The following is a 23,180-nucleotide window of genomic DNA, read 5'->3' on the forward strand; positions in this document are numbered from 1 at the left end:
GGTGGGGTGCTCCTCAGGTGCCACACGCAGCTCATTGTAGAAGGTGTGATGCCAGATCTTCTCCATATCATCCCAGTTAGTGATGATACCGTGCTCAATGGGGTACTTCAGAGTCAGGATACCTCTCTTGCTCTGAGCCTCATCACCGACGTAGGAGTCCTTCTGACCCATACCCACCATCACACCCTGGAGAGAGAAGGAGGAGGCAAGATTGTGAGAAGTGGGGTATGTGTAAATATGTGTCAAACTTCCATGAGAAAAAATGACTTGCAACTGAAAATATCAGTGCTTTTCAATTAAAGGTAAAGAGTGTGATAAGTTGAGGAAAAAGGCTTGCCTGATGACGGGGGCGACCAACAATGGAGGGGAAGACAGCCCTGGGGGCGTCATCACCGGCGAAGCCGGCCTTCACCAAGCCTGAGCCATTGTCGCACACCAGAGCGGTAGTCTCGTCGTCGTCGCACATGATGATGGATTCTGCCAACAGTTGGAGAAGGGGTGTCACATTTACATGCCACAATTACCAGCTCAGATTAGGCTTGTCACACGGCCAGCACAGATACACAGCCAGCTGTACCTAACTATGTGAATAACTTTATAACAACTTCTCTGCTTCAATAGACTTCGTAAAACAGTAAAACAGTAACACTGAGACCAAATGTAGAGAAGTTCTTAAAATAATGGGGTACAGCTGCACACACACAGGCACAGCGTCTAGGTATTTAAGCAATATGAGACGAGGCAGAGAGTGGGGTTGGTAGAGAATATCCTCACAGCTGTTGTTCTGCAAAAGGCAAGGGGCCAGAGGCCGAGTGCCTGGACTTAAAGACGTCTTAGAAGGAAAGCAACTCAATATCTACTCCTACTCTACACTGTATCCCATCACAGCTCTAATGTCTGTTTCTACCTTTTTCCTCTGTTCATTATTCTGATTCAGATCTCTTGCTAGGAGGTTGTATCATGGGAGAAAGCCCAAGCCACTGTTTGATGGAGCACTAGCCATCCCCAGTGTGTATCTACTCTCAAACTATGAGGAAGTGAATTGAACTGAAACTCTCCACAACATTTGCCACTATGATGCCAATATGACAACTGTGTCCTACACAAGTTTGTCAGAATTTACAATAGAAAAAAATACTGAAAATAGAAGAACCAATGTAACAACAGCAACTATTTAATGTTTTTTTCCCTCCCAAATAATTGGTTTAGAACTTAATAAATAAAGTCTCACAATCTTAACTAATTATAATATAGCCTAACAAATCACTATTAGTATCCATATAAACATAGCCTCTATCATCCACATCATTCATTCACTAGCAGGTATAATGCCCTGAATTTATTTAGTCAATAAAAAGGTCTTGCCAACCTCATTTGCTAATGTTTCTAACAAGCACTTATGGTCTCAACGGATGTTACATTAGGCTATATATTAAGAATAAGATAGCCTTTTTGCTCTCAATAAGATATTGAGATAATCTATTGAATGTTAACCGAGTTTATGAACTGTTTTGCTTTATCTTGGTGTCAAATTATGCCCTCAGACTAGGCTACTTGATATTAATCACAATGGTTATCTATGCTCAAATCCTGAAGCTAGATGCTTTATCCTACATGAAGCCATGAAGAGTTAACTAGCCTACGGGTTCCACAGGATTACTTTAACAAATCGACTTCACACTCTGGCAGCGTCAACCAGAGTCCGACAAACGGCGGCCGCGCCAGCTGCACGCCTGTTGCACGCCTGTCAAAACTGAATAACTATTCGTTTAGTTTTATCCGTTCCATATTCCTGGCCATTGTTAAATTCGGATTTCCAATGAAGTTCCTTCATGGTAAAGTATCCAAAGCTTTTCGATGCTCAGTATAATCTTGTTGTAAAACCTTGTTGAGTGAGGCTTTCCAGTCCAGTTTCAGTTGCTTACCTGTGGAGGTTTCCTGCTTGGAAGTTCAACCGCTTCTGGATCCAGCTACAGGGATATGAAGTCCACCAAGATGCTTATATACTCGTTGAGTCCTAGGCCCCCCCCTCCGTTTTTTTCTACGAGCAACCTTCAGGAATATCAATGTATTACACAGGTATTTGCCCCGACCCCTATCCATATTTGGCTCAGATTGGTGTGAATGGTGGGCACCCTGCTTGCAATCTGCTTAGCTCCACCGCGCGCAGTGCCCGGGACAGTCCTTATATGGAGAGTTAGACCCTAACCCAGACCATGGTGTCCGAGCCGTGTATGGAAGATCAGGGGTTGTAACCCTCTTCCTCTAGAATGACATTTCGAGTAGGGATGGTGTACAAGGCGGGACTGTAAACTCGTTGGCCTATTAATGAAGTAGTTAATTTTGTCATCCCTAGTGGTGGACTACTGTCGTTTACATTAAAATTACAACTCTTAATGCTTTACAATTCTAGTTATGGTCATGTGAAGGATGAGAGTAAGTAACATCAAGGAGAGTTTCCTCCACTCCTCACAAAAAAAAAATTGTGTTAACATTTTGGCAAATTCTTCAAGGCCTTGGCAGGTTGACAATTTGGCTGGGTGCAAATGTAAAATCAACTCAGCTCGTTTGACACTATAATTGTGCTGCTGTTTTGAGAATTGTTTGCTCTCTGCAACTGAATGAATCTCACTCAAACCTTTTATTCTTATTATTATCCTAATTTACCATCATTATCATATTTTATTTATTATGTAACAAAACCCAATATTGTTTCATATTGTTGTTGAAGATGTTTGTTCATGATTGTTGTTTAATAATATTCAATACCAGGAAGAAGAAAAGAAAGCACAGTACTATTCCAGCAACAAATACTGTTGCTTCCATACTTGAGGAATTGACAGAGAAATGTTTTTTTGTGGAGATCAAACTGAAAATCAACCAATAGCTTGTGTATCCATACACAGTAAAATGACACTGATCGGGCTTGTAGCAGTCTTCTCAAAAACTGCAGTGTCCACAGTTCTGACTGAGAACAAAAAAGAAAGTCCTCCAGCCCAGCAGCTCAGTGAAGAAAAGGGTGTTGCGTTCTCACACAGCCCATATAGGGCCACACGAGTGCCTAGTAAAAGCTGTGGTTATTAATCGGGGTTGTCCCCCAAATTAACCTCACCCAACTATTTATAGGAGCCTCAAGACTCTCTCTCTCTGAGACATCTGTTCCTGCCAGTAGTCAAGTAGATCAATTGCACCCCTCAAGATTCCTACTACAGCATGAAGTGTATGTCAGCATCTGTGCCTCAAAGACGTTTGCCTTGGACATGTATATTTAGGGAAGAATATATTGACCAAAAGGATCAGTAGAAGCGAAAGCACTTCTAGGTAGGGAGAGGGAGGGTGAATGTGGGGGGAAAGGGGGCAGTGCCAAGGAGCCCAAGTGAGGAGGAAGTATGGCGGGTGTGAGTGGGAGGGTTTGTGGCTGGAGGAGGGGGAGCACTCCTTCGAGTTATAAATAAACATACATACCCTTCAAGGGTCAGAACCAGACACTCCAAGATTTGCTATCTGTATTTGGCTTGCAACTTAAAAAAAGAGGCTAGAATATCTTAGAAAATATTTATTTAAAGAAACAGTCTTAATTATGCATATCAAAACATATGATGGGACATGAACATAACATGAAAGAAATATGATGAGCGAGCGGGAGGGCTGGGTTCAGTGCTGGAGCTGTAGGTAGTGCTCATAGTTGGCTCTCAGGACAAACTCAAAATAAGGCTTTGCCCTCAGACTTTCCATCTCTTCCAACTGCAGCAGCTCTTTTACATCAGGCAGGTATGTCTCCAGGGGGACATCTGAGAGAGAGGATAATAAAGAAACCATTTAGAAGATACGAAAGTTGGAAGGAATCGAGAACAACAAGAGCTCTTCATTCTCACTATTAGCCTCCAGAATCCAACAATGTCTGACTAAGCCCAATGTTGACAGCATGGTATTTCTTACCCTCTTGAATTAGCTTCTGGATAATTTGGATGAAGATGCTGTCTTTTGCTGCCTCCACTGGGTTATCATTGCCATCGGCTGATGACCAGCTAACAACAACACAGGCAGAGAAATTTAATTAGAAAAAACACTTTCAACAAACACCAAACTAATCTGCTGGAAGTGAACAGTGTTCATTGGGGCGGTTTTGGAAGCTCGGTTCATGAAACAGCATCATCACCATGTATATCCATCAGGTAGAAGGGATCACATGAGGACCAGATGTACTCGCTAGAGTCATGTAAGTGGTTGATTGCTGGATTGCTGTGTAATGGTTGGAAGCGAGTGGGCAGGGTTTCAGAATGAATGGAAAGCTGAGTAGGCCTCGAGGACTCAGTCCAGTGCAGGACCTGACCACGGTAGGATCAGCAGGGGAGCCCTCACTGAAGGTTTAATACTTTAGTGCTATTTGCAGGGCTTAAAGCAACTTGTTGTTTGCTTGTTTATTCAGGGGAAATTGAGAGCAATGTATTCATATGTACATTTGCTGTTTTCTTTTTTAAAACAACTTTTCTAAGAACTGCTTATTTGTGGACTTAATTGTGGCAAGTGCAACACATGCACCATGTGCTATTGCAGCTGAGCCATCAGTAATGTTGGACTGTTGGACTGAACCACTGTGGCGTTTCCAGCATATTCCAGACAAATGTACTATTAACAGTTTTAAGTGGGGAAAGGACTGTATCAGATAGATATGATCTTTTTAGAATGAAAGGAATAGGAGTTTTGGTTATGTTAGACCGTAGACGTGGGGGAAATGAAAGGAATAGGAGTTTTGGTTATGTTAGACCATAGACGTGGGGGAAATGGCTGATATGAAGGCAGCGGACTTACTCGTCCCTCTTTAGAGCTTTGCAGAGGATCTCACACTTCAGAGCCTCAACGTCCACAGCATCGTCCTAAAGACATAAGAGAGGTTCGTTAGAAAACAGAGACGATCTCTAACTACCCAGGAGTGCTAGAACCTCTGAGAGATACAATGTGATGTATTCTTCCTTTAAGGTTTTAAATCATGAAATAGTTATTTTCCAACCATTATTATTTCAATTCGAGCATTTTGTTGTTGGAGATTGATGAAGATTTATGTCATTATCAGAAATCTTTTCAGGACCAGTGTAAAAGGATATGAATTGAGGATGAATCAAACCTCTTCTATGTAGTCGAGAAGGTCCAAGGCTTTTTTGAAATCATACTCGTTGGCTCGGCGGTTATCATCACAGATGTAGAGCTGGAGGGTGTAGAAAAAATGGTACACAGTTAATAGAAAGTGTTGCCAAGGAATTTTCATTGCAAAACGTGTGGGAGGTTGGCACTGCAGTTCTATGAAAGTGTTATTGACAAGACGTTGAGTGTGTGTGTGTGTGTGTATGTATGTGTATGTGTGTGTGTGTGTGTGTGTGTGTGTGTGCCTCCACTCACATTAATCAGGTTGTGTGCACTGAGAAGGGGCATTGTGTCAGGGTTCAGCTGTTTCTCCTCCAGCAGCTGCTTGGGAAGAGTCTCCTGATGCAGTAAGAACCTCTCCTGTTCTACGATATCTGGAGGAAACACACACACACACACACACACACACACACACACACACACACACACACACACACACACACACACACACACACACACACACACACACACACACACACACACACACACACACACACACACACACACACACACACATATTCAGGCAGTCCTACCATTAAATTCAATCTCAATTAAAGTTGAAATTATTATTGAACTTTTCTCAATTAAAGTTGAACTCATTTTAGCAACACATGTTGACCATTAATACACAACGAATATATGCCTGTGCTAGCACTCAATTAGGCCTGGATTCAGCTTAATTACACATTTATTACGTCTTTATTCAACAATTTCTCATTCTTACTATAGAAGTGATTCATTCTTGGTAAATCCTTAATAAGCAATAAGTTGGTCTTGTTTGTTACTATTATGCCACTAAAACTCACAGATTCAGACAGTGTATTAGGGGTCTATATACGCTCTATTTTAAACCATGCTATAGAACAGTACGTTTAGATCAAGGCCAACTAGCTGCTTATTAAGGATTTACCCCAAATAAATGACAGATTGAGAAAGAATAAGAATAAGCTACTAGATGTGCAGTAGCCTATGCTTAATACTAATGTGGTAAACATGTGTGACTATAATTCTGTGGTAACTTTGATCTCCTGAATTTCACAGCATATTGTTCTACTATGAATGAATGAATGAAACCTTTATTGCCCCGAGGGGAATTTGTCTTGCACTCTAACTAAAGATTGCAATACTGAGGACAGCACTGGTGACTATGGAGCTGTAACTACACTTAGTGCTCTTTTGCTATAGAATTAGATTCTGTACCAATTGTTTGAATATGATCACGGCAGACAGTTTTTTTCTACTGCTGCAATGGACAATTTGGTGTACATTTCCTTCATATGGTTTATTCCCATTCTGCAGCGTTAGGCGTGCGTGGTGTTGGCCAGTCAGGAGGGTCACTAGAGCAGCTGCTGCCCCCACGGTGGTGAGGTCTGGGGTGCTCCTGAGTCAGCGCTACGGAGGGGCCACAGGGCAGCACTCAGAACAGACGCCTCCGGACGCTTGCGCTCCCTCTGGACCAGCGGCCATTTCCCCACTATTAGCCGCAGCTTATACATTGATTTTGCTCAACTTCTTCAGCTATGAGGTTGATATGGTATTGATATGGTTTTGTTTCTTTTAACTTGCATGAAACACGGTCCTTAGGCTTATACACAATGCGGCTAATACACAGGAAATTACTGTAGTCACTTTGAAAATACTTTGAGCAAGAAACTGGAAAAAAAGAGATATGGTGTGTGTCATTTGAATGCTGGTCATTTCCTTAACATACCTTTTAGTTGATTCTGCTTGTTGCCCTCAGCCATGTTTGATGCTAGAGCTGTTAGTTTGCTGAGGGCCAGCAGGGTCTTCTTCTTAACAAAGTAGCGAGTCTCCATGTGGGCCTGGCTGTGCAGAGTGTCATGGGCCTGGAGAGAGAACACACACAAGGGCCTTAAGGGGGTGAACATGTGCTCGTCAGATTCATATAGTGGCACCTAGCCACCTGTGAAGATTGTGTGTGTGTGTGTGTGTGTGTGTGTGTGTGTGTGTGTGTGTGTGCAATACTAATAAAATATTTAGAAGATGATTTTTATATATTCCTAAGTAATAAATCATGTCCTTATCTCTCTTTCAGTCAAAATGAGGGCTGTATACCACTGTAAATAAAACAGTTCATGATATTCCTATAGCCTGACTGGGTCTTCATTCATCAAAAATTACCATCAATGAGTGTGTGTGTGTGTGTGTGTGAGAGAGACTGTGAGTGTGCACGTGAGAGAGAGTTGGAGGAATTCCTACACTCTGGTAGTCGTGCACGTGGACGTCGTGGAGCCAGCTGAGGTGCTCGTGGGCCTGCAGGAAGCTGGCCAGCTGCTGGTGCTGGGCGATGGGCTGGGAGAGCAGCTTCCCCCTCTTGCCCTTCTCCATGTACCAACGGAACAGGAAGTCTGCAAAGTTCTGCAGGAAGTAGAGGCAACACCTGACGACTCTGGAGAATCCTCCACAAAAACACCAGCCAGAACTGACAAAACATTCATGAACTACAGCACTTGATAAGCCAGTGTGATAAGGAAATATCAGGGGTTGCTGGCTCTTACCTGGTCTGCGAATTTAGTCATGTAGTGCTGTAAACGGCTCTGGTTGTCTGTCTGTTCACACATCTGCACCAGGATGTCAAAGTCCCCGTATTTCTCAGCCAGGGCTGACACCCACTGGTACTGGCCCAGCTCCACTGCTCCACACAAACACCAACACAACACACATCAGCGTCATGGCACACAGCACAGGGGAGGAGAGGAGCATGGGCTGCACTGTATTCATCTCATTTTTGAGTGGTCATTCATTATTATAGGGAGTATGAAACATACCCACGTCTTGTCTATAAAATGTTTATTTATTATGCTAGTTGAGTATAATATCCTAAATGCTTAAAGTGTTCTCTTCCTTTTTGTGCATCTTCTATCTATTTTACACACACCCATAACCAGTTGTGTTATTGTAGTATGGCAGTCTTATTTAATTCATATTTTATCAGTACTTGTCATGGGTCTTTGATTCAAATTATTATTGGTCATAGCTATAAAATATTCTGAAACGGATGATTCTTTTTTATGATTGTCTGAATAGCAATGCCCCTTAGCTGTTCTAAAATCAGTGGAGCCTACGGCCTCTTGGTGCTAATTACTTAAACACATGTTGGCTTGCCTATAAATTACCCCAGTGTCCCCGTCATTGGCTACATTTGCTAAAAGCACCCAAATTGCACCACCTGTTTGAGCAGCAAACCATTCAAGCCACACTAAATGTAAACGAGTATCCCAGCACTTGGTTGAAAAAAAACTACAAAACATCAGCAAAAAATACTGGTGGGTAGCCAAAGATGAGCCTTATTATCAGACACCTTTGCACTGCGCCGTAGGTCTCTAAACATTTAGGGACATATTTACAAAGAATGTTCAGTCTCTATTTTTCTCATTTATATCTTAAACACTTGCTTAACTTGCAGCACATCCATCTAGGTATCTGCATTAGACACATTTGAAATAAGCCCCACACGTCTGTTTCCCCATTAATGTTTAGTCACAAATGACCCAATATTAGCATTTTGGATATCACCCTTTGTTTGATAAGTCTAAGAGATAAACATCGTAGGCAAATCCCAAGTGCTAGCCACACTTTCTGCAGTAGGCCATGTTGTGAAGCGTTCATATGGGTGAGAAATGGCTCAGCATGAGAGCGTGAACTCACACAGTGGCAGCAGCAGCTCCGAGCGTCTCTGAGTGTACTCCATCTCCAGGGCGCTGTAGCGGTCAGACTGGGCGGCCCGGTCCAGTGAGCCCAGCTGGGCCACGTAGCCGCTCAGGTAGGAGTTGAGCAGCGCCACCAACTGCTCACTGAGGGTATTGCGCAGCTCTGAGTCTGCGTGTGGGTACACGGTCTTCAGGATGACCTCGTGCTGCCGGGTGATGACTGAGCGAACACCACTAGAGGCTGCAGGGGGAATGGACACGGAAACATGACAATTACAACCTTCTTAGTCATGACTCCCAGTAGAGGAAGATCTAATTCATCATCTGTTGAGGATGTGGATGGACCCTGAGCAGCAATGATATAACTAGAATGGAATAACAATGAGTAATGGTCACTACACAACTCAACTCAACTCATAAAATATTGTTTTGACAATGTTGCATAAGAAAGTTTTAGACATGTTCACAAGGTATTCAATAATTCTCCTGCGTATTTAAAAAAAAAAATAGAAAGTTCAGTCTTTGTTGAACTGAAATGTTCTTCTCAGTCGCTTTGGTACATTTCTCAGATCAGAATTTAAATTCTCAAAACTACCTGTTCAATCTTCACATCATTGTGTCACTTGTGCACATCAAAGAAGCAGTTTCTCATTTCTTTGAGCAAGTTGCAAATGTTTTGGTACATCCATGCAAATTATTATGAACAATTCTCTGCTGGATAGTCTCACCCCCACAACATTTAGGCATCAGTTCATGACTAAGTATTTAAATGCAAAATGGTTGAAAATGTTGTCATATGAGAATTTGTGTCCCAAAAGACAGGAATGTGTAGGAAGTGTAGGAAGACTGTACTGTAATTCCTGCAGTACTGCATATACAATTTTCCCTAAGGAGATTGTCCTATGGCAAAATTTCTACTTTGTTTCATTGTTTTTCTTTGTACTATGCAGTGCTGTCTTTTCCTTTCTGTATCACAATGACAGCAGGGTCTGTCAACAAATTACAGTAAAAACCAGTAAACGCGTAAATGTGAATAGTCAATCACATACACTAAGGTGTAACCTACAATTTACAAAAATTGTCATCAAAATTTTAGCCATAGTTTACATCAGAACATCCCTGCAGACAACATGACTAAGCCATTTGACTGTCTTATCCATACACAATGACATAAGGACAGAAACTGGCTTTTGCAGGTAATCCATGGTGTTTTGCTATTTGTACAAATAGTTTTGAGAAATGCACTTACTGTTTAGCAAATCTCAAGGATGAATCGAGAAATATACCAAAGCGACAGAGAAAAACTGTAAGAAAAGAATTACTGGAGGAATATTTCCTTCTGGTTGCATATTTAGCGGATGTGGATGTGTGTGTTACCTGTCCATGGGATGTACTCAGGCTCAGAATCAGCCGTCTCTGAAGCTCGGTAGAGGGAGGACTTACTCTCCCTGTACTGGCACGCCGCCTCAAGCATGTCCTGTCCAAACACCAAACACCACCGTTTAAGTACACCCCACATGATTTAAGGTGGATTAAACCAAACACCACCGTTTAAGTACACCTCACATGATTTAAGGTGGATTAAATCCAAAACATTCCACTACTCTCCTAATAAGTGTTTTCTCAACTAGGTGATCATAAAGATAAGTGGTTATTAAAGGAGGTTACAGTTATTTGAGAAGGGTGGGCATGAATATTGTGTGGGTTACTGGTTTATGGCACAGTTACTGGTGATGAGGTGGAGTGCAGAAATGTTGCCTTGGCCCACCTTGATGATGACGTTGACCTCGATGACGATCTGGGCCCACTTGAGGGAGGTGATGGGGTTCTCCTTTAGCGCCTTCTCCTCTTCATCCAGCAGACACTCAAAGATGGCGGAGATACCGGACACCTGAAACACAGGGCTTGTGTTTACAAAGTGCACTGACCACTACTGAATATGATGACCATCATCGTTCTTCTGATGATCAGTAAGGACATCACTAATGCTGTAACCTCCAGAGCCCTTAACAATAACAACATATTAAAAATATATACTTTCAATTACAATCATGAGTGATGAAATTCTGAAATTATTTACTAATTTCAATGTAATACCAAAACAGGGATCACACATTTCATGAATGCAAAATCGTGTCTGCTGCCCAAGCTAGACACCCTTTGATGCGGTAAATGGCTTCTATGTGGTCCATAAACGTGTGAGTGCTGGTCTTAATCTAGACTGGGATGCAGCATCAGAGAGAGCATCACATGGGGCTGCTGGACACTGAGCTGCTTCTAGAGGGGTCCTGCACCTCTCTGAAGAAGACGTCTGCGGCCGTGAGGCTGGCGGGCACGTCGGCGCTGCTCTTCTTCAGGGCGCTGGCGATGGCGGGGTTCACCAGGTCGGCGTGCTTGGCGTGGTGGTTCTTCAGCACGATGGCCGCGGTCAGCTTCTCCGCGTGCTCACAGAGCAACAGCCTCGTGGCCATGGGAGACGAGCGCACCGCGGTGGAGCCGAGGCGCTCCAGCAGGCCCATCTGGGGGAGAAGACAGGACAGAATAGGAGAGAGATATTACAGATATCACTGTCAAGTCATACTACACAGCATACCTCACCTGGGAGCTAAACCATTACCAGACATCTGCCATCTGCCTGGCCCTCATCACACCTGAAGTCCCATCCCTATGACTGCCCATCGCCTGTTGCAGTCCTCTTACCCGGATTCCTGGCCCACGCACCCTAGCGACCCTCTATTTTCACAATTCCTAATCCCTATGGACAATTCATTACCTACACTGGACTATTTGACCTTTCTGACACTAAATGACTTTACTGTCCTGTAACTGATGGGTCAGGCCCTTGAGTCGTGGATCTGCCTGAAGTTTCTTCCTATATGTGTCTCCATCTCTAGGGAGTTTTTCTAAATGTTTAACGCTCTGTAAAGTGCCGTGAGACGTGTGTAATGTTTCGGCGCTCTATAGGTGAAATGAAATGGAAATGGAGATTGATAATTAATTATCCTAATGAGAGAGAAAAGCTGAACACTAAGAGTAGTGGTGTCCAGCTGGTCCCTTGCGGTGGTCATGGCTTTAAATACCTGATTCAGGAAGTCCAGCAGGCAGCCGTGGGCCTTCATCTTGTCCTCCAGCTGGTGCAGCAGTATGAGGGAGGTCAGCGGGAAGCCAGCGCCCTCTGGTCAACACAACACCACCACAACACAACTCACATTGGTGCTCACAATTGTTCACATTTACATTGGTTTTAAAGCAGCACTTTTTACTTTGTCACACGCACACTATTTGTTTATCCAGCAAATAACGATGTCCACAAACAAGGTATGGTGCATGATTTTATGAAAGTATGATGTATTGCGACATCGAAGCAAGTCAAGTTTCTTATGTCTCATTCCATTAAACTACAGGTCCACTACCCGATCTGGTAAACTTATATAGCGCGGTTATAGCCGAAAGGGGGCTGCGAAACCAATGCAGTCGTGCCGTTCACCCTGTTACGAGTTGATGGAACCACTGAAATGATCCGCATGAAATGTTATGTGTTATGGTTTGTATAATAGTATTGTTTTGTTATAATTTGTCCATTGATAGAATTTGACATTTATTTTGCTATTGTCCTTAAATTTAGCCATACCATGCAATAGTTATTGTTATTATATAATTAATTGAGTGACTTATTTGATTGCTATTCTCATTTCATTGTTTTATTTCTCATTAGGTTAGTGCTTAAAATGATTGTTTTATTGATAATATTGCTATTCTCCCTATTTTGTAATTGTTCACTGTTAATTTAATTTGTATTGTTATTATTTATTTGTATGTCGCTTTGGACAAAGGCGTCTGCTAAATAACCATAACCATAACCATAACCATAACCAAATGATTTTAAGGTGCAAAAAACTCTTTAGTGTTGCTTTAATTACATCACGTTAAAAGAAATGTTCAACGTTTAGACGCAGAGTCTTTGTTTAAAAGGTTTTAGATATTTGAACTCAACAGCCAATCAAATTACACCCCTCCATTTAATGCTCCTGATGCAACTGGTTGGAATTGTTTACGGATGTGTATAAGTTATGTTTCCCATTTACTGACCCAGAATTATGTATGAATCACACATATTGAGCAGACAGTTAGAGGACCACGAGGAGCATTTTGATGAAGCGTATGAGATAAGAAAAGTGTTTTGGATAAGAATGGCAGATTCATGGTGTTCTTCTCCTCATCCCCTTCTATCTGGACATAACACACCATGTCGTCTCACTGCCCTTTCAACTACGCAGTTCGCCCATCACTATGATTGCTATGCTTGAGTGTAACGTTAACTGCATGTTTGGCTAGGTAGCTGGCCGTGGTCCTGGAATGCCTGAAGCGGAGATAGCGTTTAAGCGATGGCCGCTTGCACCCCCTGTGTAAGGAGGAGGAGTAACTGGGCTATCAGTGAAATGGAGGAGTAGGGGGAGGAGGAGGGATAACTTTGCGAATGCAGGGGTGTGTGGCATAAGGAAAAGGAGGCCGGCTTAAATACCCTTGTAGCGGGAGGCGGGTGAGTTCATTGCTGTCAAGCATCCCTAAGGACTCCTCCCGAACTTTGCTTAGAAAACATCTGTTAATGGAAGCTTCTCTTAGCTGACTCTCCTGTCTAACTCTCACCGTCAGGAACGGACTCGGCCCAGCGAGGGTCAGAGGCCGGGTAATCGTCCACGAGGTCACAGCTGATCTGGGCCACCACCTCGTCCAGCTCGGCGCCCTCGCCTCCGTCCCGCTCACTGGGCAGCAGCTCATCGGTCACCGCCTGAGCGCCCACCACATCATGCCTGCAGAGAAGGACACGCAGCGCGCCACTTAGTCAAGGCACGGTGTCAATGGAGTGAGCATAGCTTTGATTTGATTTAATAATGTATCGACTCAATCTAAAAATAGTCTTAAAAATGACCACCAACAAGGACATCACAGCTTTGGTGTACGTGTGTGAGAGGGCACATACCGACAGAACTGCAAGAAAGCGGTTTTCAGTAATTTGATTTTGTCTTCCTGTGCAACTTTATCCATTTTAGGCATTTCCGTGACAGCAGCCTATGGACATAAACAAGGGGAGGTAATGGTGCTGTTGATTCCAAAACAAGTTTACAATCATTCATTATAACATTTTCATCTCACAATTAAAAAAAACAAAGCACCTAAAAACAAAAAGAATACCTGACAGCATACAAAACAGGCTTTCTATGCTACTATGAATGTAGTGCATGAACAGACGTGAAGTAAAGGCCTACACGTGGCCCATTTGGGTTTCTATCTGGCCTCTACCTCTGATCCTGGACCTGCCAGGGAGGAGCACAGGGAGTCCTCCATCATCTCGGGAAGCATGGAAGCACTCTCCCGAGGAACCACGGCAACAAGCCCACTATTCTGGGAGAAAAACACGGGCAGGTTCGCACACACACCTCCACCACGGATACGGTCCCCTGTGAAGGATAAATGAGACATCTGTAAACAATCCATCAAATTACTGTAACCAATACTGTGGTTAAACGCAAATCCTTTCAACTTTAATAATGAAAATAATCAACACCACAACTATGATGTCTGACTTTTTTCTTTTTTCATTTTAACGTAAATATCTGACTACACTGACTACAACAAATTAACTACAAATGATCAAACTCTTCCACACCCACCTCCCCCCCTGTCTGTGACTACCCTACCTGGGTCACTAAAGGCAATCCTCTCCTCAGGCAGGGCTCCTCGACCTCTTGCCAGCGAACAGGTGAACACCATCTCCTCGTTGTACAGGTAAGCAGCGCTGCGAGAGCCTCTGGGCAGCACCAGGTGGGTGGTGTGCATCTCCTCCTCAGTCTGCATAGCAACAACATATGAACCGCACAGATAATATATTCAATTATAATTAATGATGCAGTTTGTTGACGTTTGAGATCAACTTCCAATCAGGTGTGTACACCTTTCTTCTGTGTTCTGGAGGCAACAGGCTAATAGGCTGGAGCATTGCATGGTTTGGTTAGTGGGTTTACAAACAGAGTAAGACACTGAAGTTTATAGAACTAGAATAAATGTAGGCTGCACCTTTAATTACACCTAAACATATTACAAAATGCACAGCTGAGCATGCTCCAATGACTGTACTCAGCCATAACATACTGTAGATACCATAGCATAATCAAAACTCTACCATGACATAACCTAAACTCTACCACAGCATAACCTAAACTCTACCATCCATGACATAATCTAAACTCTACCATAGCATAATCAAAACTCTACCATAGCATAATCAAAACTCTACCATAGCATAATCAAAACTCTACCATAGGATAATCAAAACTCTCATTCCCGCCACTGTACCTGAAAAGCAGGGTTGTGTTTGGTGACTTCCACGGAGATCTCATCTGAGGTGAGGGAGAGGCGGTCAGGCAGCAGGACCAGGCAGTAGTACACCAGACAGGGCGTGTCTGCAGGGTGCCAGGCTGCAGCCAGCACCACCAAGCCCTCACTGAGACACAACACAGGATCAATTACAGGGGAAAAAACAGGCATATTTGGTCTACTTCATATCTACTTGTGAAAGGAAAGATAAACTGATTTCTGTTCAGCAGCTTTTGGATGTCACCTATATTGTGATTAATAGTAGTTTTCCTCTATTTCTAATATGTGATTCTACATACATACTATAGTATGCATATATCAGGGATGAAATACTCCATTCACCGTTTCAGCAAGAGCTAAGAATGACTCCCAAATGTTGTTTTGATACAAGTCTAAAAACACTTGTCTAATATTTAACTTACTGGCTCCGCTGAAGGTCCAGGTAGGCCACATTCACACCTGCCTTTATCTCACTGTAGTTGGCTTCCGACCCCTACAAAAGAAACAGCCAAATCAATTGATATCGGTGGTTTCTTGAAGAGCACACCATCAGTGATTTAGAGAGATATAAAAATACTACACTTTATGGATTCCCAACATACAATGAACAAAGACACACTTTGGTAGTATTCTAGAATAGGCCCTACACCACACATGGTGTGCTAAGTACCCAGATAGCATCACAGATGCACTCCTCCAGACTGCTGACTGGGTTCCAGCTGAGGACCTGCAGCTCCGAGCTCTCGTCCACCTCCCACTTATTGAGTCCTCCTGAGGTCAGCGTGTAGAGACTGCCGCTCTCAGCCACCCACAGAACGCTGTGGACCTGCACAACACACACACGTGGAGGCCTTTACACACTTCATCCTGGGAGATGAAACTCTACAGATAGTGTTTGTCAGTGGTAAATTGTTGTAAACAAATAAAAAACAGCAAAAATGAAGAACTGCTGTGAGACTGACTGTGACATCTGTGGGAGGGGCCAACATGCCAAAGAGGCTGGAAACGCGACGTCCAATGCCTGACAGCACCCCCTGACCCTGCTGCAGAGGTCGTTGCTGCAGCTTTCCGGAAACATCCATGGCCACCCTCAGGAGCTGGCCTTTGTAGGAGGAAACAATGTAACTGTTCCCCTGGATATCAAAGTGGTGACAAACAAGAAAATCAGGGCGTTAATATTGACATCAGGGTCATTTCATGTCAATTCTGGAGCCTGGTTGGCAACGTCAGTCATTTCTACATGACAGGAAGAGGGATTAGTCAAATGTGCTGAGAGTTCTGATGCTTCCACTGAGCTTCATTAAAACACTAAAAGTTACATATCATAACTGGTCTCAAGCAAATTCACAATCAGAGTGTGTGTCTCTAATTTCATAAAATGTCTGAACTATCAGTTGTCTGATTGTCTATAAGTTGTACATTTTTGACTGATATATATATATATTATCTTTGTAGTACACTGTAAGATATCCTACAGAAGGGTGAGGCAGATCCTCCATGTGTTAATGGTACACACAATCCAAATGGCTCACCTTCACTGCTGTAACAAAGTTGCTGAGGTGCCCCCCGAGGTCTGCGGTCATCTCCACGTAGCTGCCCTCGTGGGCTAGACTGGCCCAGAAGCGGATTGTGCCCTCAGGTGACACCGCCAGGACACTTATGGACTGTAGATTTAGAGGAAGTCAATGTTAGTGTATGCTATACAGGATGAACTTAGTGGAAATTCATGCAATCATTGTTGGCTGTTTTTCTGTTACATAGGAAGGGAACGTTCCTGGGTGACAAATGCTGGAAAACTAGCTACTTCCACTAGATACTTCCATCATTTGGTTTTCCATTTTGGTAATGAAGAGCGCTGCATTTTAAAATGGTAAACTCAAGAAAACAAAGGAAATCTGAATGTGTTTTGTTATTGCATCGTCCTCAGAGCTTGACAATAGATATACACACTTCACCTGTATAGGAGCGCTGTCCAACTGGTTAGAGGAGGAGATGGAGATGAGGTCAGCACTGTAGGCAAATTCACTTGGAGGTAACTGCAGGTCCTTGCACACTGACAACTGAGAATAATTTAAAAAACACAATGAGAGTTAACTTTGATCCAGCTCAGCTTAATGTTTGTACTGACAATAACAAATCGTAATTGTTATTGGCACTACACAGATCAGCATACAACATATTCCAGGAAATTGGTTGTCAGCACCCTCTCAAATGTAGCTCAAAATCTGCTGCATTTTTGCATATTTTAGTCAAATTCCATTGCTTTCATTCATTTCTCACCCTAGCTTTGTCATCATTTTACACTCTCATAATGCCTCAGCTCTGACTTTATAAGATAGAAGACAAACAAAGGTGCTTTCAGGCTGTAGAACTAAAGGGCTGAAACAAATTGGATCTGAAAAGACTGTGCAGAAACATCTCCATCTGATTTGAGATGTCATGACATTTGACCTGTAGGCTACACAGTATATGGTCTCATTGCAGGTTAAATCAAATACTGCCTTCCTAAGTTTCGGTGACAATACCTTCGCGACTGCTGTCTGACAAATCTTCCAAATGACAAGTCTCTCTCCGCACACCATCCACGCCCAGCCTGTCTCTTCAATCTTCACAGAGATCTGATCATCCGCTATGGGAAAAACACAAACAGGGAATACTAAACCACACTGCTCCTTTTCTAAACATGACACATTTACCACTGCAGTAACAGTTACGACATTAAACCAAACAAAAACCTTACATTCGGCCATGGTAAGTGCCTCCATTACTTTGACTGGTAGTGAGGAGCCAAATGTCTGCACATCAAAGTTGATCGCTTCAATTGTGCCATGGCTTTGTACTCGTGTAGGGGTTGATCTGGAGAGAATAAGGTATGTTGCTAGGTTATGTTAAATGTTCTTTTGAACGTAAATTTAAACAATTCTCTTTCGGCCTGCGTGCTCCATTTGTGTTTGAGAAGAGCCTGACACTTACCTCGCTGGCAATGCCGACCTTCGGGGAGAGAATAAAAGTCCTGTAGGAGTACAGCTTAGACTTTTCCGACCGCCTGTTCTTGTTTGCCTTCGGCCAGAGCCTAGAGCACCACGGGGTGAAAACATACCGTGATTTATTCGAATGCCGGAATAAAGAGAAACCGCTCCGAGATGAAATCGTTCACTACCGCACACGAAGTGTTGTCGCGCTCAAATCTCTAATTGGCGCGGGATATACACGTCATCAAACAAGGCGGATAACACGGAAGTTTGAACTGAACATGATTTTGACGTCCGTCATACTTTTCTTTGCGTTTTACGTAGGTTGGATAAAATGGATTTATCATCGATATAACAGGATATCCTTAATGTCGGGTCTTTTATTCAATGATCCTGAACATAAAATGGGTTTCCGAGATGTACAAGAAACTTCTCTCGCGCTTGATTCAGGGCGAGCATTGTTTGTAATTGCACATCCTGACGATGAGTGCATGTTTTTCAGTCCTTCAATAATTATGTTGTTGAAGCAGAATGTTTCTGTGCAGTTGTTATGCTTGTCATCTGGTAATTACTATAATCAGGGCGTGCAGCGCAAAAAAGAACTCCTCGACAGTGCAGCCGTTTTGGGAATAGCAGCATCCCAAGTCTTCATTATTGAGCACAAAGATCTTCAAGATGACCCCAAAGCAGAATGGAGCATTTCTCTAACATCACACCTGATTTTGAAACACATCCAGACACATTCCATCAACGTTGTACTGACATTCGACGGAAGTGGAGTAAGTGGCCATGCCAATCACATTGCCATCTACAAGGCCCTCAGTCATCTTGCTGTCACTGGGAAAGTACCACATGACTGTCATGTCCTGGTTTTGAATACCATCAGCATCTTCAGGAAGTATCTCTCCATCTTGGAGCTGCCAATCAGTTGGCTAATTCCCTCGGACCTGTGCTGCCTAATTGGTTCAGAAGAATACAAACAAGCCAAAAGGGCCATGTTCTCTCATCGCAGCCAGTTGTTGTGGTTTCGCCACCTCTACATACTCTTTTCTCGCTATATGTTTGTCAATACATTCCAAGCCATCCCCCTTTCCAGGAAAGATATAAAAGTATATTAGTTTGACCCTCTATTTTGACCACACTACTAGAGGAATGCACTAAATTCTCAATGTGGGCCTACAACTAGAGATAGCCTACACTGACCAATGGACTGGAATAACTGGTAGACCATATTAAGACTATGGACACTAAACCAATGCACTGGAACAATTACGTTGTTATGAGTATGGACACACTGACCAATACACTGGAATGACTAGGTTATGTTACGGGTATGGACTGGCCTGCATAAAGACGCTCTTAAACCAAATGTTACTTTCACACCGACTACGGCTGCTGATGCACTGACATTTTAATGTTATTTCTTGTAGTTGCGTAGATCTTCCCATCTTCTCTCTGACCCTTTGTAAATTGAAGCATATAATGGCTCCTGTTGAATCTTGTTAATTGATGTTGCCTTTGATTCGTGACTAGAAAATTGCCTTTGATTCGTGACTAGAAAATGTTCAGTTCAAATGTATCTACATGGGCACTGGACCACTCTGTTACTTGATCTTGTGAAGCTGAATTATAGTAGGCCTGTTTACATTCATGCTGCAGAGCTGATGTCCTCCTCGTGTAATTAAGAGCTTTTATTTCATCACTGTAAAAATAAATATCTTTACTATATAAATTCTGCACTTATGCACACTGCTTTAAAAATAGTTGGTAGGCCTAAACAAAATGAAGTCACATCCAATTATTAGTGTGCTTGCTGAAAGCAGCACACTATTGTTCTTCCTATTATTATCAAATTTATTTATCTTGCGGAACATTTTTGTCTCCCTATCTTGTCCTAGGGATTTGGAGCTAGAGACGCCGTTCCACTTCTCACGCGTGCGTCCTGATGCGAGGATGGTGGCTTGTATAAAGCTTTTCGATACGCCTTGTCGTTCTCCCGTTATTCCAGTTTTTCCGGTCGATTTTTCCCCATAGGAATGAATGGAAAAGCGACTTTTGAGCGCTGATGCCCACACATTTTTCCACCTGTAGCCCAAACCGTAAGACATAAAGTCATGAAATTTGGTATGCTGATAGAGGAGACTACCCTGATTGACACCACCAGGTTTCATGCTCGCCACTCTCACGCTCTAGCGCCACCAACTGGTCAAAGATGGAAAACATGTTCATGCCCGTAACTTTTGATCCGTATGGCCGATATTGATAAAACTTATACCATTGGAATCCTCTGACTCAGCTGATTCCAACGCACCATGTGATGTAATTTTCCGCCATGATGGATTTTCCGCCATTTTGAATTTTGTTCAAAGTCAAAGTAAAGCTACCCTGGCCGCATAGTTTATCCGATCGTCATGAAACTTGACACGCGGGATCTACAGACCAAGGTGGATCAACCGCCTTGATTTCGTCTTCATACGTCCAAGCGTTCGCCTGTGATAACCAATTAAATTCAGCGAGCGAAGCCGCCAAACAGGAAGTGCGCCTATCTTGGATATGCTGTGACGTATGAAAGCCATATTTGGTGGGATGACTTGAGACCCCATTCAAAGCACCCCCAATAAATTTGGTGTTATTTGGTCTGTCGATGGCTCTATAATTAGCAAAAACGTGAGTGTTGGTGAATGTATACTATTAATCGGAATAGCTCATCTTAAATTGCTTTAGGTCATGCCAAAAGGACATTTCAGAGTGATTTAAGATACAATGTTGATATTTAAAAAAAAAAATCTATTTATTGCCATTCTTGTAAAAGGTATTGATGTGTACGCCACAGCACAGTATTGTTTCAAGTCCGACGCATACAGTTCAATGACATCATGATTTCAAACCCGATATTATTCAATCCTCGATTGACTGACATGGGATGGTCCGCAGCCATACACCAATGGTGTAATTCTAGGCTTGTCCGCATCGTTGTCTCACCTTGAGACTGGGTAATTCTTAGAGATGCCATGGTCCCGAGGGACAAGTACGGACTTACTCGCTGTTAAATATTATGTGTGTTCAGTTGTTATATATAGTAGACAATCACACGATGTTTCTCAGTGACGGTGTGTTTTGGATCATTTGTATTGACCTGAGCATTCTGGGTATTTCACTCAGAGGATCATATGACACCCCCACAAAGCAGGCGAAATACCGGAAGTAGAGTGGTGTGCGTGAGGCAACGAGGATTTTAATTAGAATGTAGTCCTATGGAAATCGCAGTTACACTTTCAACAGTAAGTGTGTTTAGACTTCGAATTTCGTCACATAATTTATATCATAGCCACCTAAGAGTTTACCAAAGATAACGTCGTTGTCCATTTCAATTTAATAAATGTTTCTGAATTTGGGGAGGTCTCCTTATGGAGGTTATGGGGTTATGTTTTCCATGTATTCCTGTAGGAAAAGGTTGTGGCTTACACTTTCATGAAGTTTGTATATTTACACTTCAAATTTCGTTACACCATTTATATCATAGCCACCCTAAGGTTTAACAAAAATAACAACGTAGTCCAATGTTATTTTAATGCATTTTTCGGAATTTGAGAGGTCTAGTTATGAGGGTAGGTTAGCTAACTGCAGTTCAAATGCTAATCGCGACTAGCATCGCTAGTTGGTTTTAACTTTACCGAGGCTGTTTGTACTGAATTGACCCTTCCAGAGCCACGCCCTAAAACCGCCACAGGCCAATCGTGGCTTAGCAACCCGTAACTAGGCAAGCAAGGCCTGGCAAGCTTTCGAGTTTTTGCCATGTTAACCTATGGAGACTGCATAGCCTGTGGGCCATTAAGGGCATTTATTTGGATGTGTGGTGCCCCCAAACACGTGAAATCACGGTGAAATAACATGTTGAACTATAAAGACATGATATAGTTTGAAATACGTATTTTTCTAACTTTACATTTTGCATATTGCGTGATATTTCCATAACCGCGAGATACGTTTCACGATGGCGGCAAAAAGTTCTTAACAGACATTCAACGAGACGTATGTATAGCCCGTCAGCAATTCTGTCTAAAATAATACCTATTTGAAGTACCAATCATGTTATGTTGTCAAATATTGACGTTATGGAAGTATAGCTTAAAACGTTATGCTAGTTTTGTCCCCCGCCCGTTTCATTCGTACTAGCCTGGAGGAACCATCGAAAACAACGCGTACCTTCGACTTTTGCTTGAATAACTCATGAACGGTTTTGTTCAGAGCTGAAAATGCAACTGTAGTTGACAGAGGACAGATGTAGCTCGCTAGTGACCAAATATGAGCTTTCAGTGTGGTGCGATGTCTTTGTAAATTACATTTGTTTAAAAAATCCCGTGTCTCCTCCATTGTAATAGACGGGCAAGGTGCGAAAGTTTGACAGGCGTAGCAACAGTAACTATGGAGGGCGGGACTTCTGGAAGGGTCAATTGCAACTGCTGTTATGAAGACAGTTTGGAGCCTGGCAGACGTGAAGGCAGTGAAAGGTAATGAAATGCATGGTCCAAGTAGCCTGGGAAGCCGTCTAGTTATGAGGGTAGGTTACCTAACTGCAGTTCAAATGCTAATCGCGACTAGCATCGCTAGTTGGTTTTAACTTTACCGAGGCTGTTTATACTGAATTGCAACTGCTGTTATGAAGACAGTTTGGAGCCTGGCAGACGTGAAGGCAGTGAAAGGTAATTAAATGCATGGTCCAAGTAGCCTGGAAAGCCAAACTATGTTAACTGTAGCCTAAGTTTAATATGGAACGAGTACGTGTTGCTGATATCATTTCGCAACTCATCGAGCTAGCAAGTCAAGCTAGTCTACATCAGGCAGTGCATAGATAATATTAGTATACTTTTTTACAGTCAATGAAGCACCAAGTGAAAGTCAATGTTTGCTTTATATCCAGTGGCAGTGGTGCTGATGTCGTTTGAATAAGTACAGTAAACTTAGTCAGAAGATCTAAAAATATTTGCATTCATGCTAGCTGTATGGTCTATGTGCCACC

The 23,180-nt window shown here is 42.7% G+C and overlaps 3 protein-coding genes across 3 annotated transcripts in view; 1 reads left to right on the forward strand and 2 right to left on the reverse strand.

Moving 5' to 3' along the window:
* The window catches only part of acta1a (actin alpha 1, skeletal muscle a), a 3,643-nt gene extending 1,566 nt beyond the window's left edge, over window positions 1–2,077 (reverse strand). The window contains exons 1-3 of the mRNA XM_062548994.1: window positions 1,926–2,077; window positions 338–477; window positions 1–186 (exon numbers count right to left, since the gene is read on the reverse strand). The exon at window positions 1–186 is cut by the window's left edge and continues 139 nt beyond it. Coding sequence (XP_062404978.1) covers window positions 1–186; window positions 338–466 — 315 coding nt within the window. The 5' untranslated portion in view covers window positions 467–477; window positions 1,926–2,077. The remainder of the gene's footprint in view (window positions 187–337; window positions 478–1,925) is intronic.
* Window positions 2,078–3,541: 1,464 nt separating this feature from the next.
* Window positions 3,542–18,363, reverse strand: nup133 (nucleoporin 133). The gene is made up of 26 exons (XM_062549009.1): window positions 18,162–18,363; window positions 17,929–18,044; window positions 17,714–17,817; window positions 17,144–17,248; window positions 16,721–16,852; window positions 16,151–16,321; window positions 15,859–16,014; window positions 15,611–15,681; window positions 15,168–15,315; window positions 14,513–14,663; window positions 14,115–14,272; window positions 13,795–13,883; window positions 13,461–13,624; window positions 11,894–11,988; window positions 11,108–11,332; window positions 10,582–10,704; window positions 10,191–10,290; window positions 8,812–9,054; window positions 7,662–7,795; window positions 7,363–7,521; window positions 6,854–6,989; window positions 5,398–5,516; window positions 5,126–5,206; window positions 4,813–4,877; window positions 3,940–4,028; window positions 3,542–3,791 (listed from the first exon to the last, which is right to left on the reverse strand). Exons 1-26 carry the CDS (start codon window positions 18,284–18,286, stop codon window positions 3,655–3,657), a joined length of 3,396 nt encoding a protein of 1,131 aa, XP_062404993.1. The 5' UTR covers window positions 18,287–18,363; the 3' UTR covers window positions 3,542–3,654.
* Window positions 18,364–18,423: 60 nt separating this feature from the next.
* Window positions 18,424–19,886, forward strand: pigl (phosphatidylinositol glycan anchor biosynthesis, class L). The gene has a single exon (XM_062536576.1). The coding sequence runs from the start codon at window positions 18,442–18,444 to the stop codon at window positions 19,276–19,278; it is 837 nt and encodes a 278-aa protein (XP_062392560.1). The 5' UTR covers window positions 18,424–18,441; the 3' UTR covers window positions 19,279–19,886.
* Window positions 19,887–23,180: the final 3,294 nt, after the last annotated feature.

Source organism: Sardina pilchardus, chromosome 1 (assembly GCF_963854185.1).
Source record: "Sardina pilchardus chromosome 1, fSarPil1.1, whole genome shotgun sequence".
Lineage (NCBI taxonomy): Eukaryota > Metazoa > Chordata > Actinopteri > Clupeiformes > Clupeidae > Sardina > Sardina pilchardus.

What these genes read in the sequence shown, in the direction of transcription:
- nup133 (XM_062549009.1), bottom strand. Translation starts at nt 18,286, where the DNA reads ATGTTTTCACCCCGTGGTGCTCTAGGCTCTGGCCGAAGGCAAACAAGA. An exon ending in CTGGACCTTCAGCGGAGCCA is followed by an intron (nt 15,316 to 15,610) that starts GTAAGTTAAATA and finishes GTTGTGTCTCAG; the next exon opens with TGAGGGCTTGGTGGTGCTGG. An exon ending in TGAGTACATCCCATGGACAG is followed by an intron (nt 9,055 to 10,190) that starts GTAACACACACA and finishes TTCCCCCTGCAG; the next exon opens with CCTCTAGTGGTGTTCGCTCA.
- pigl (XM_062536576.1), top strand. Translation starts at nt 18,442, where the DNA reads ATGATTTTGACGTCCGTCATACTTTTCTTTGCGTTTTACGTAGGTTGG.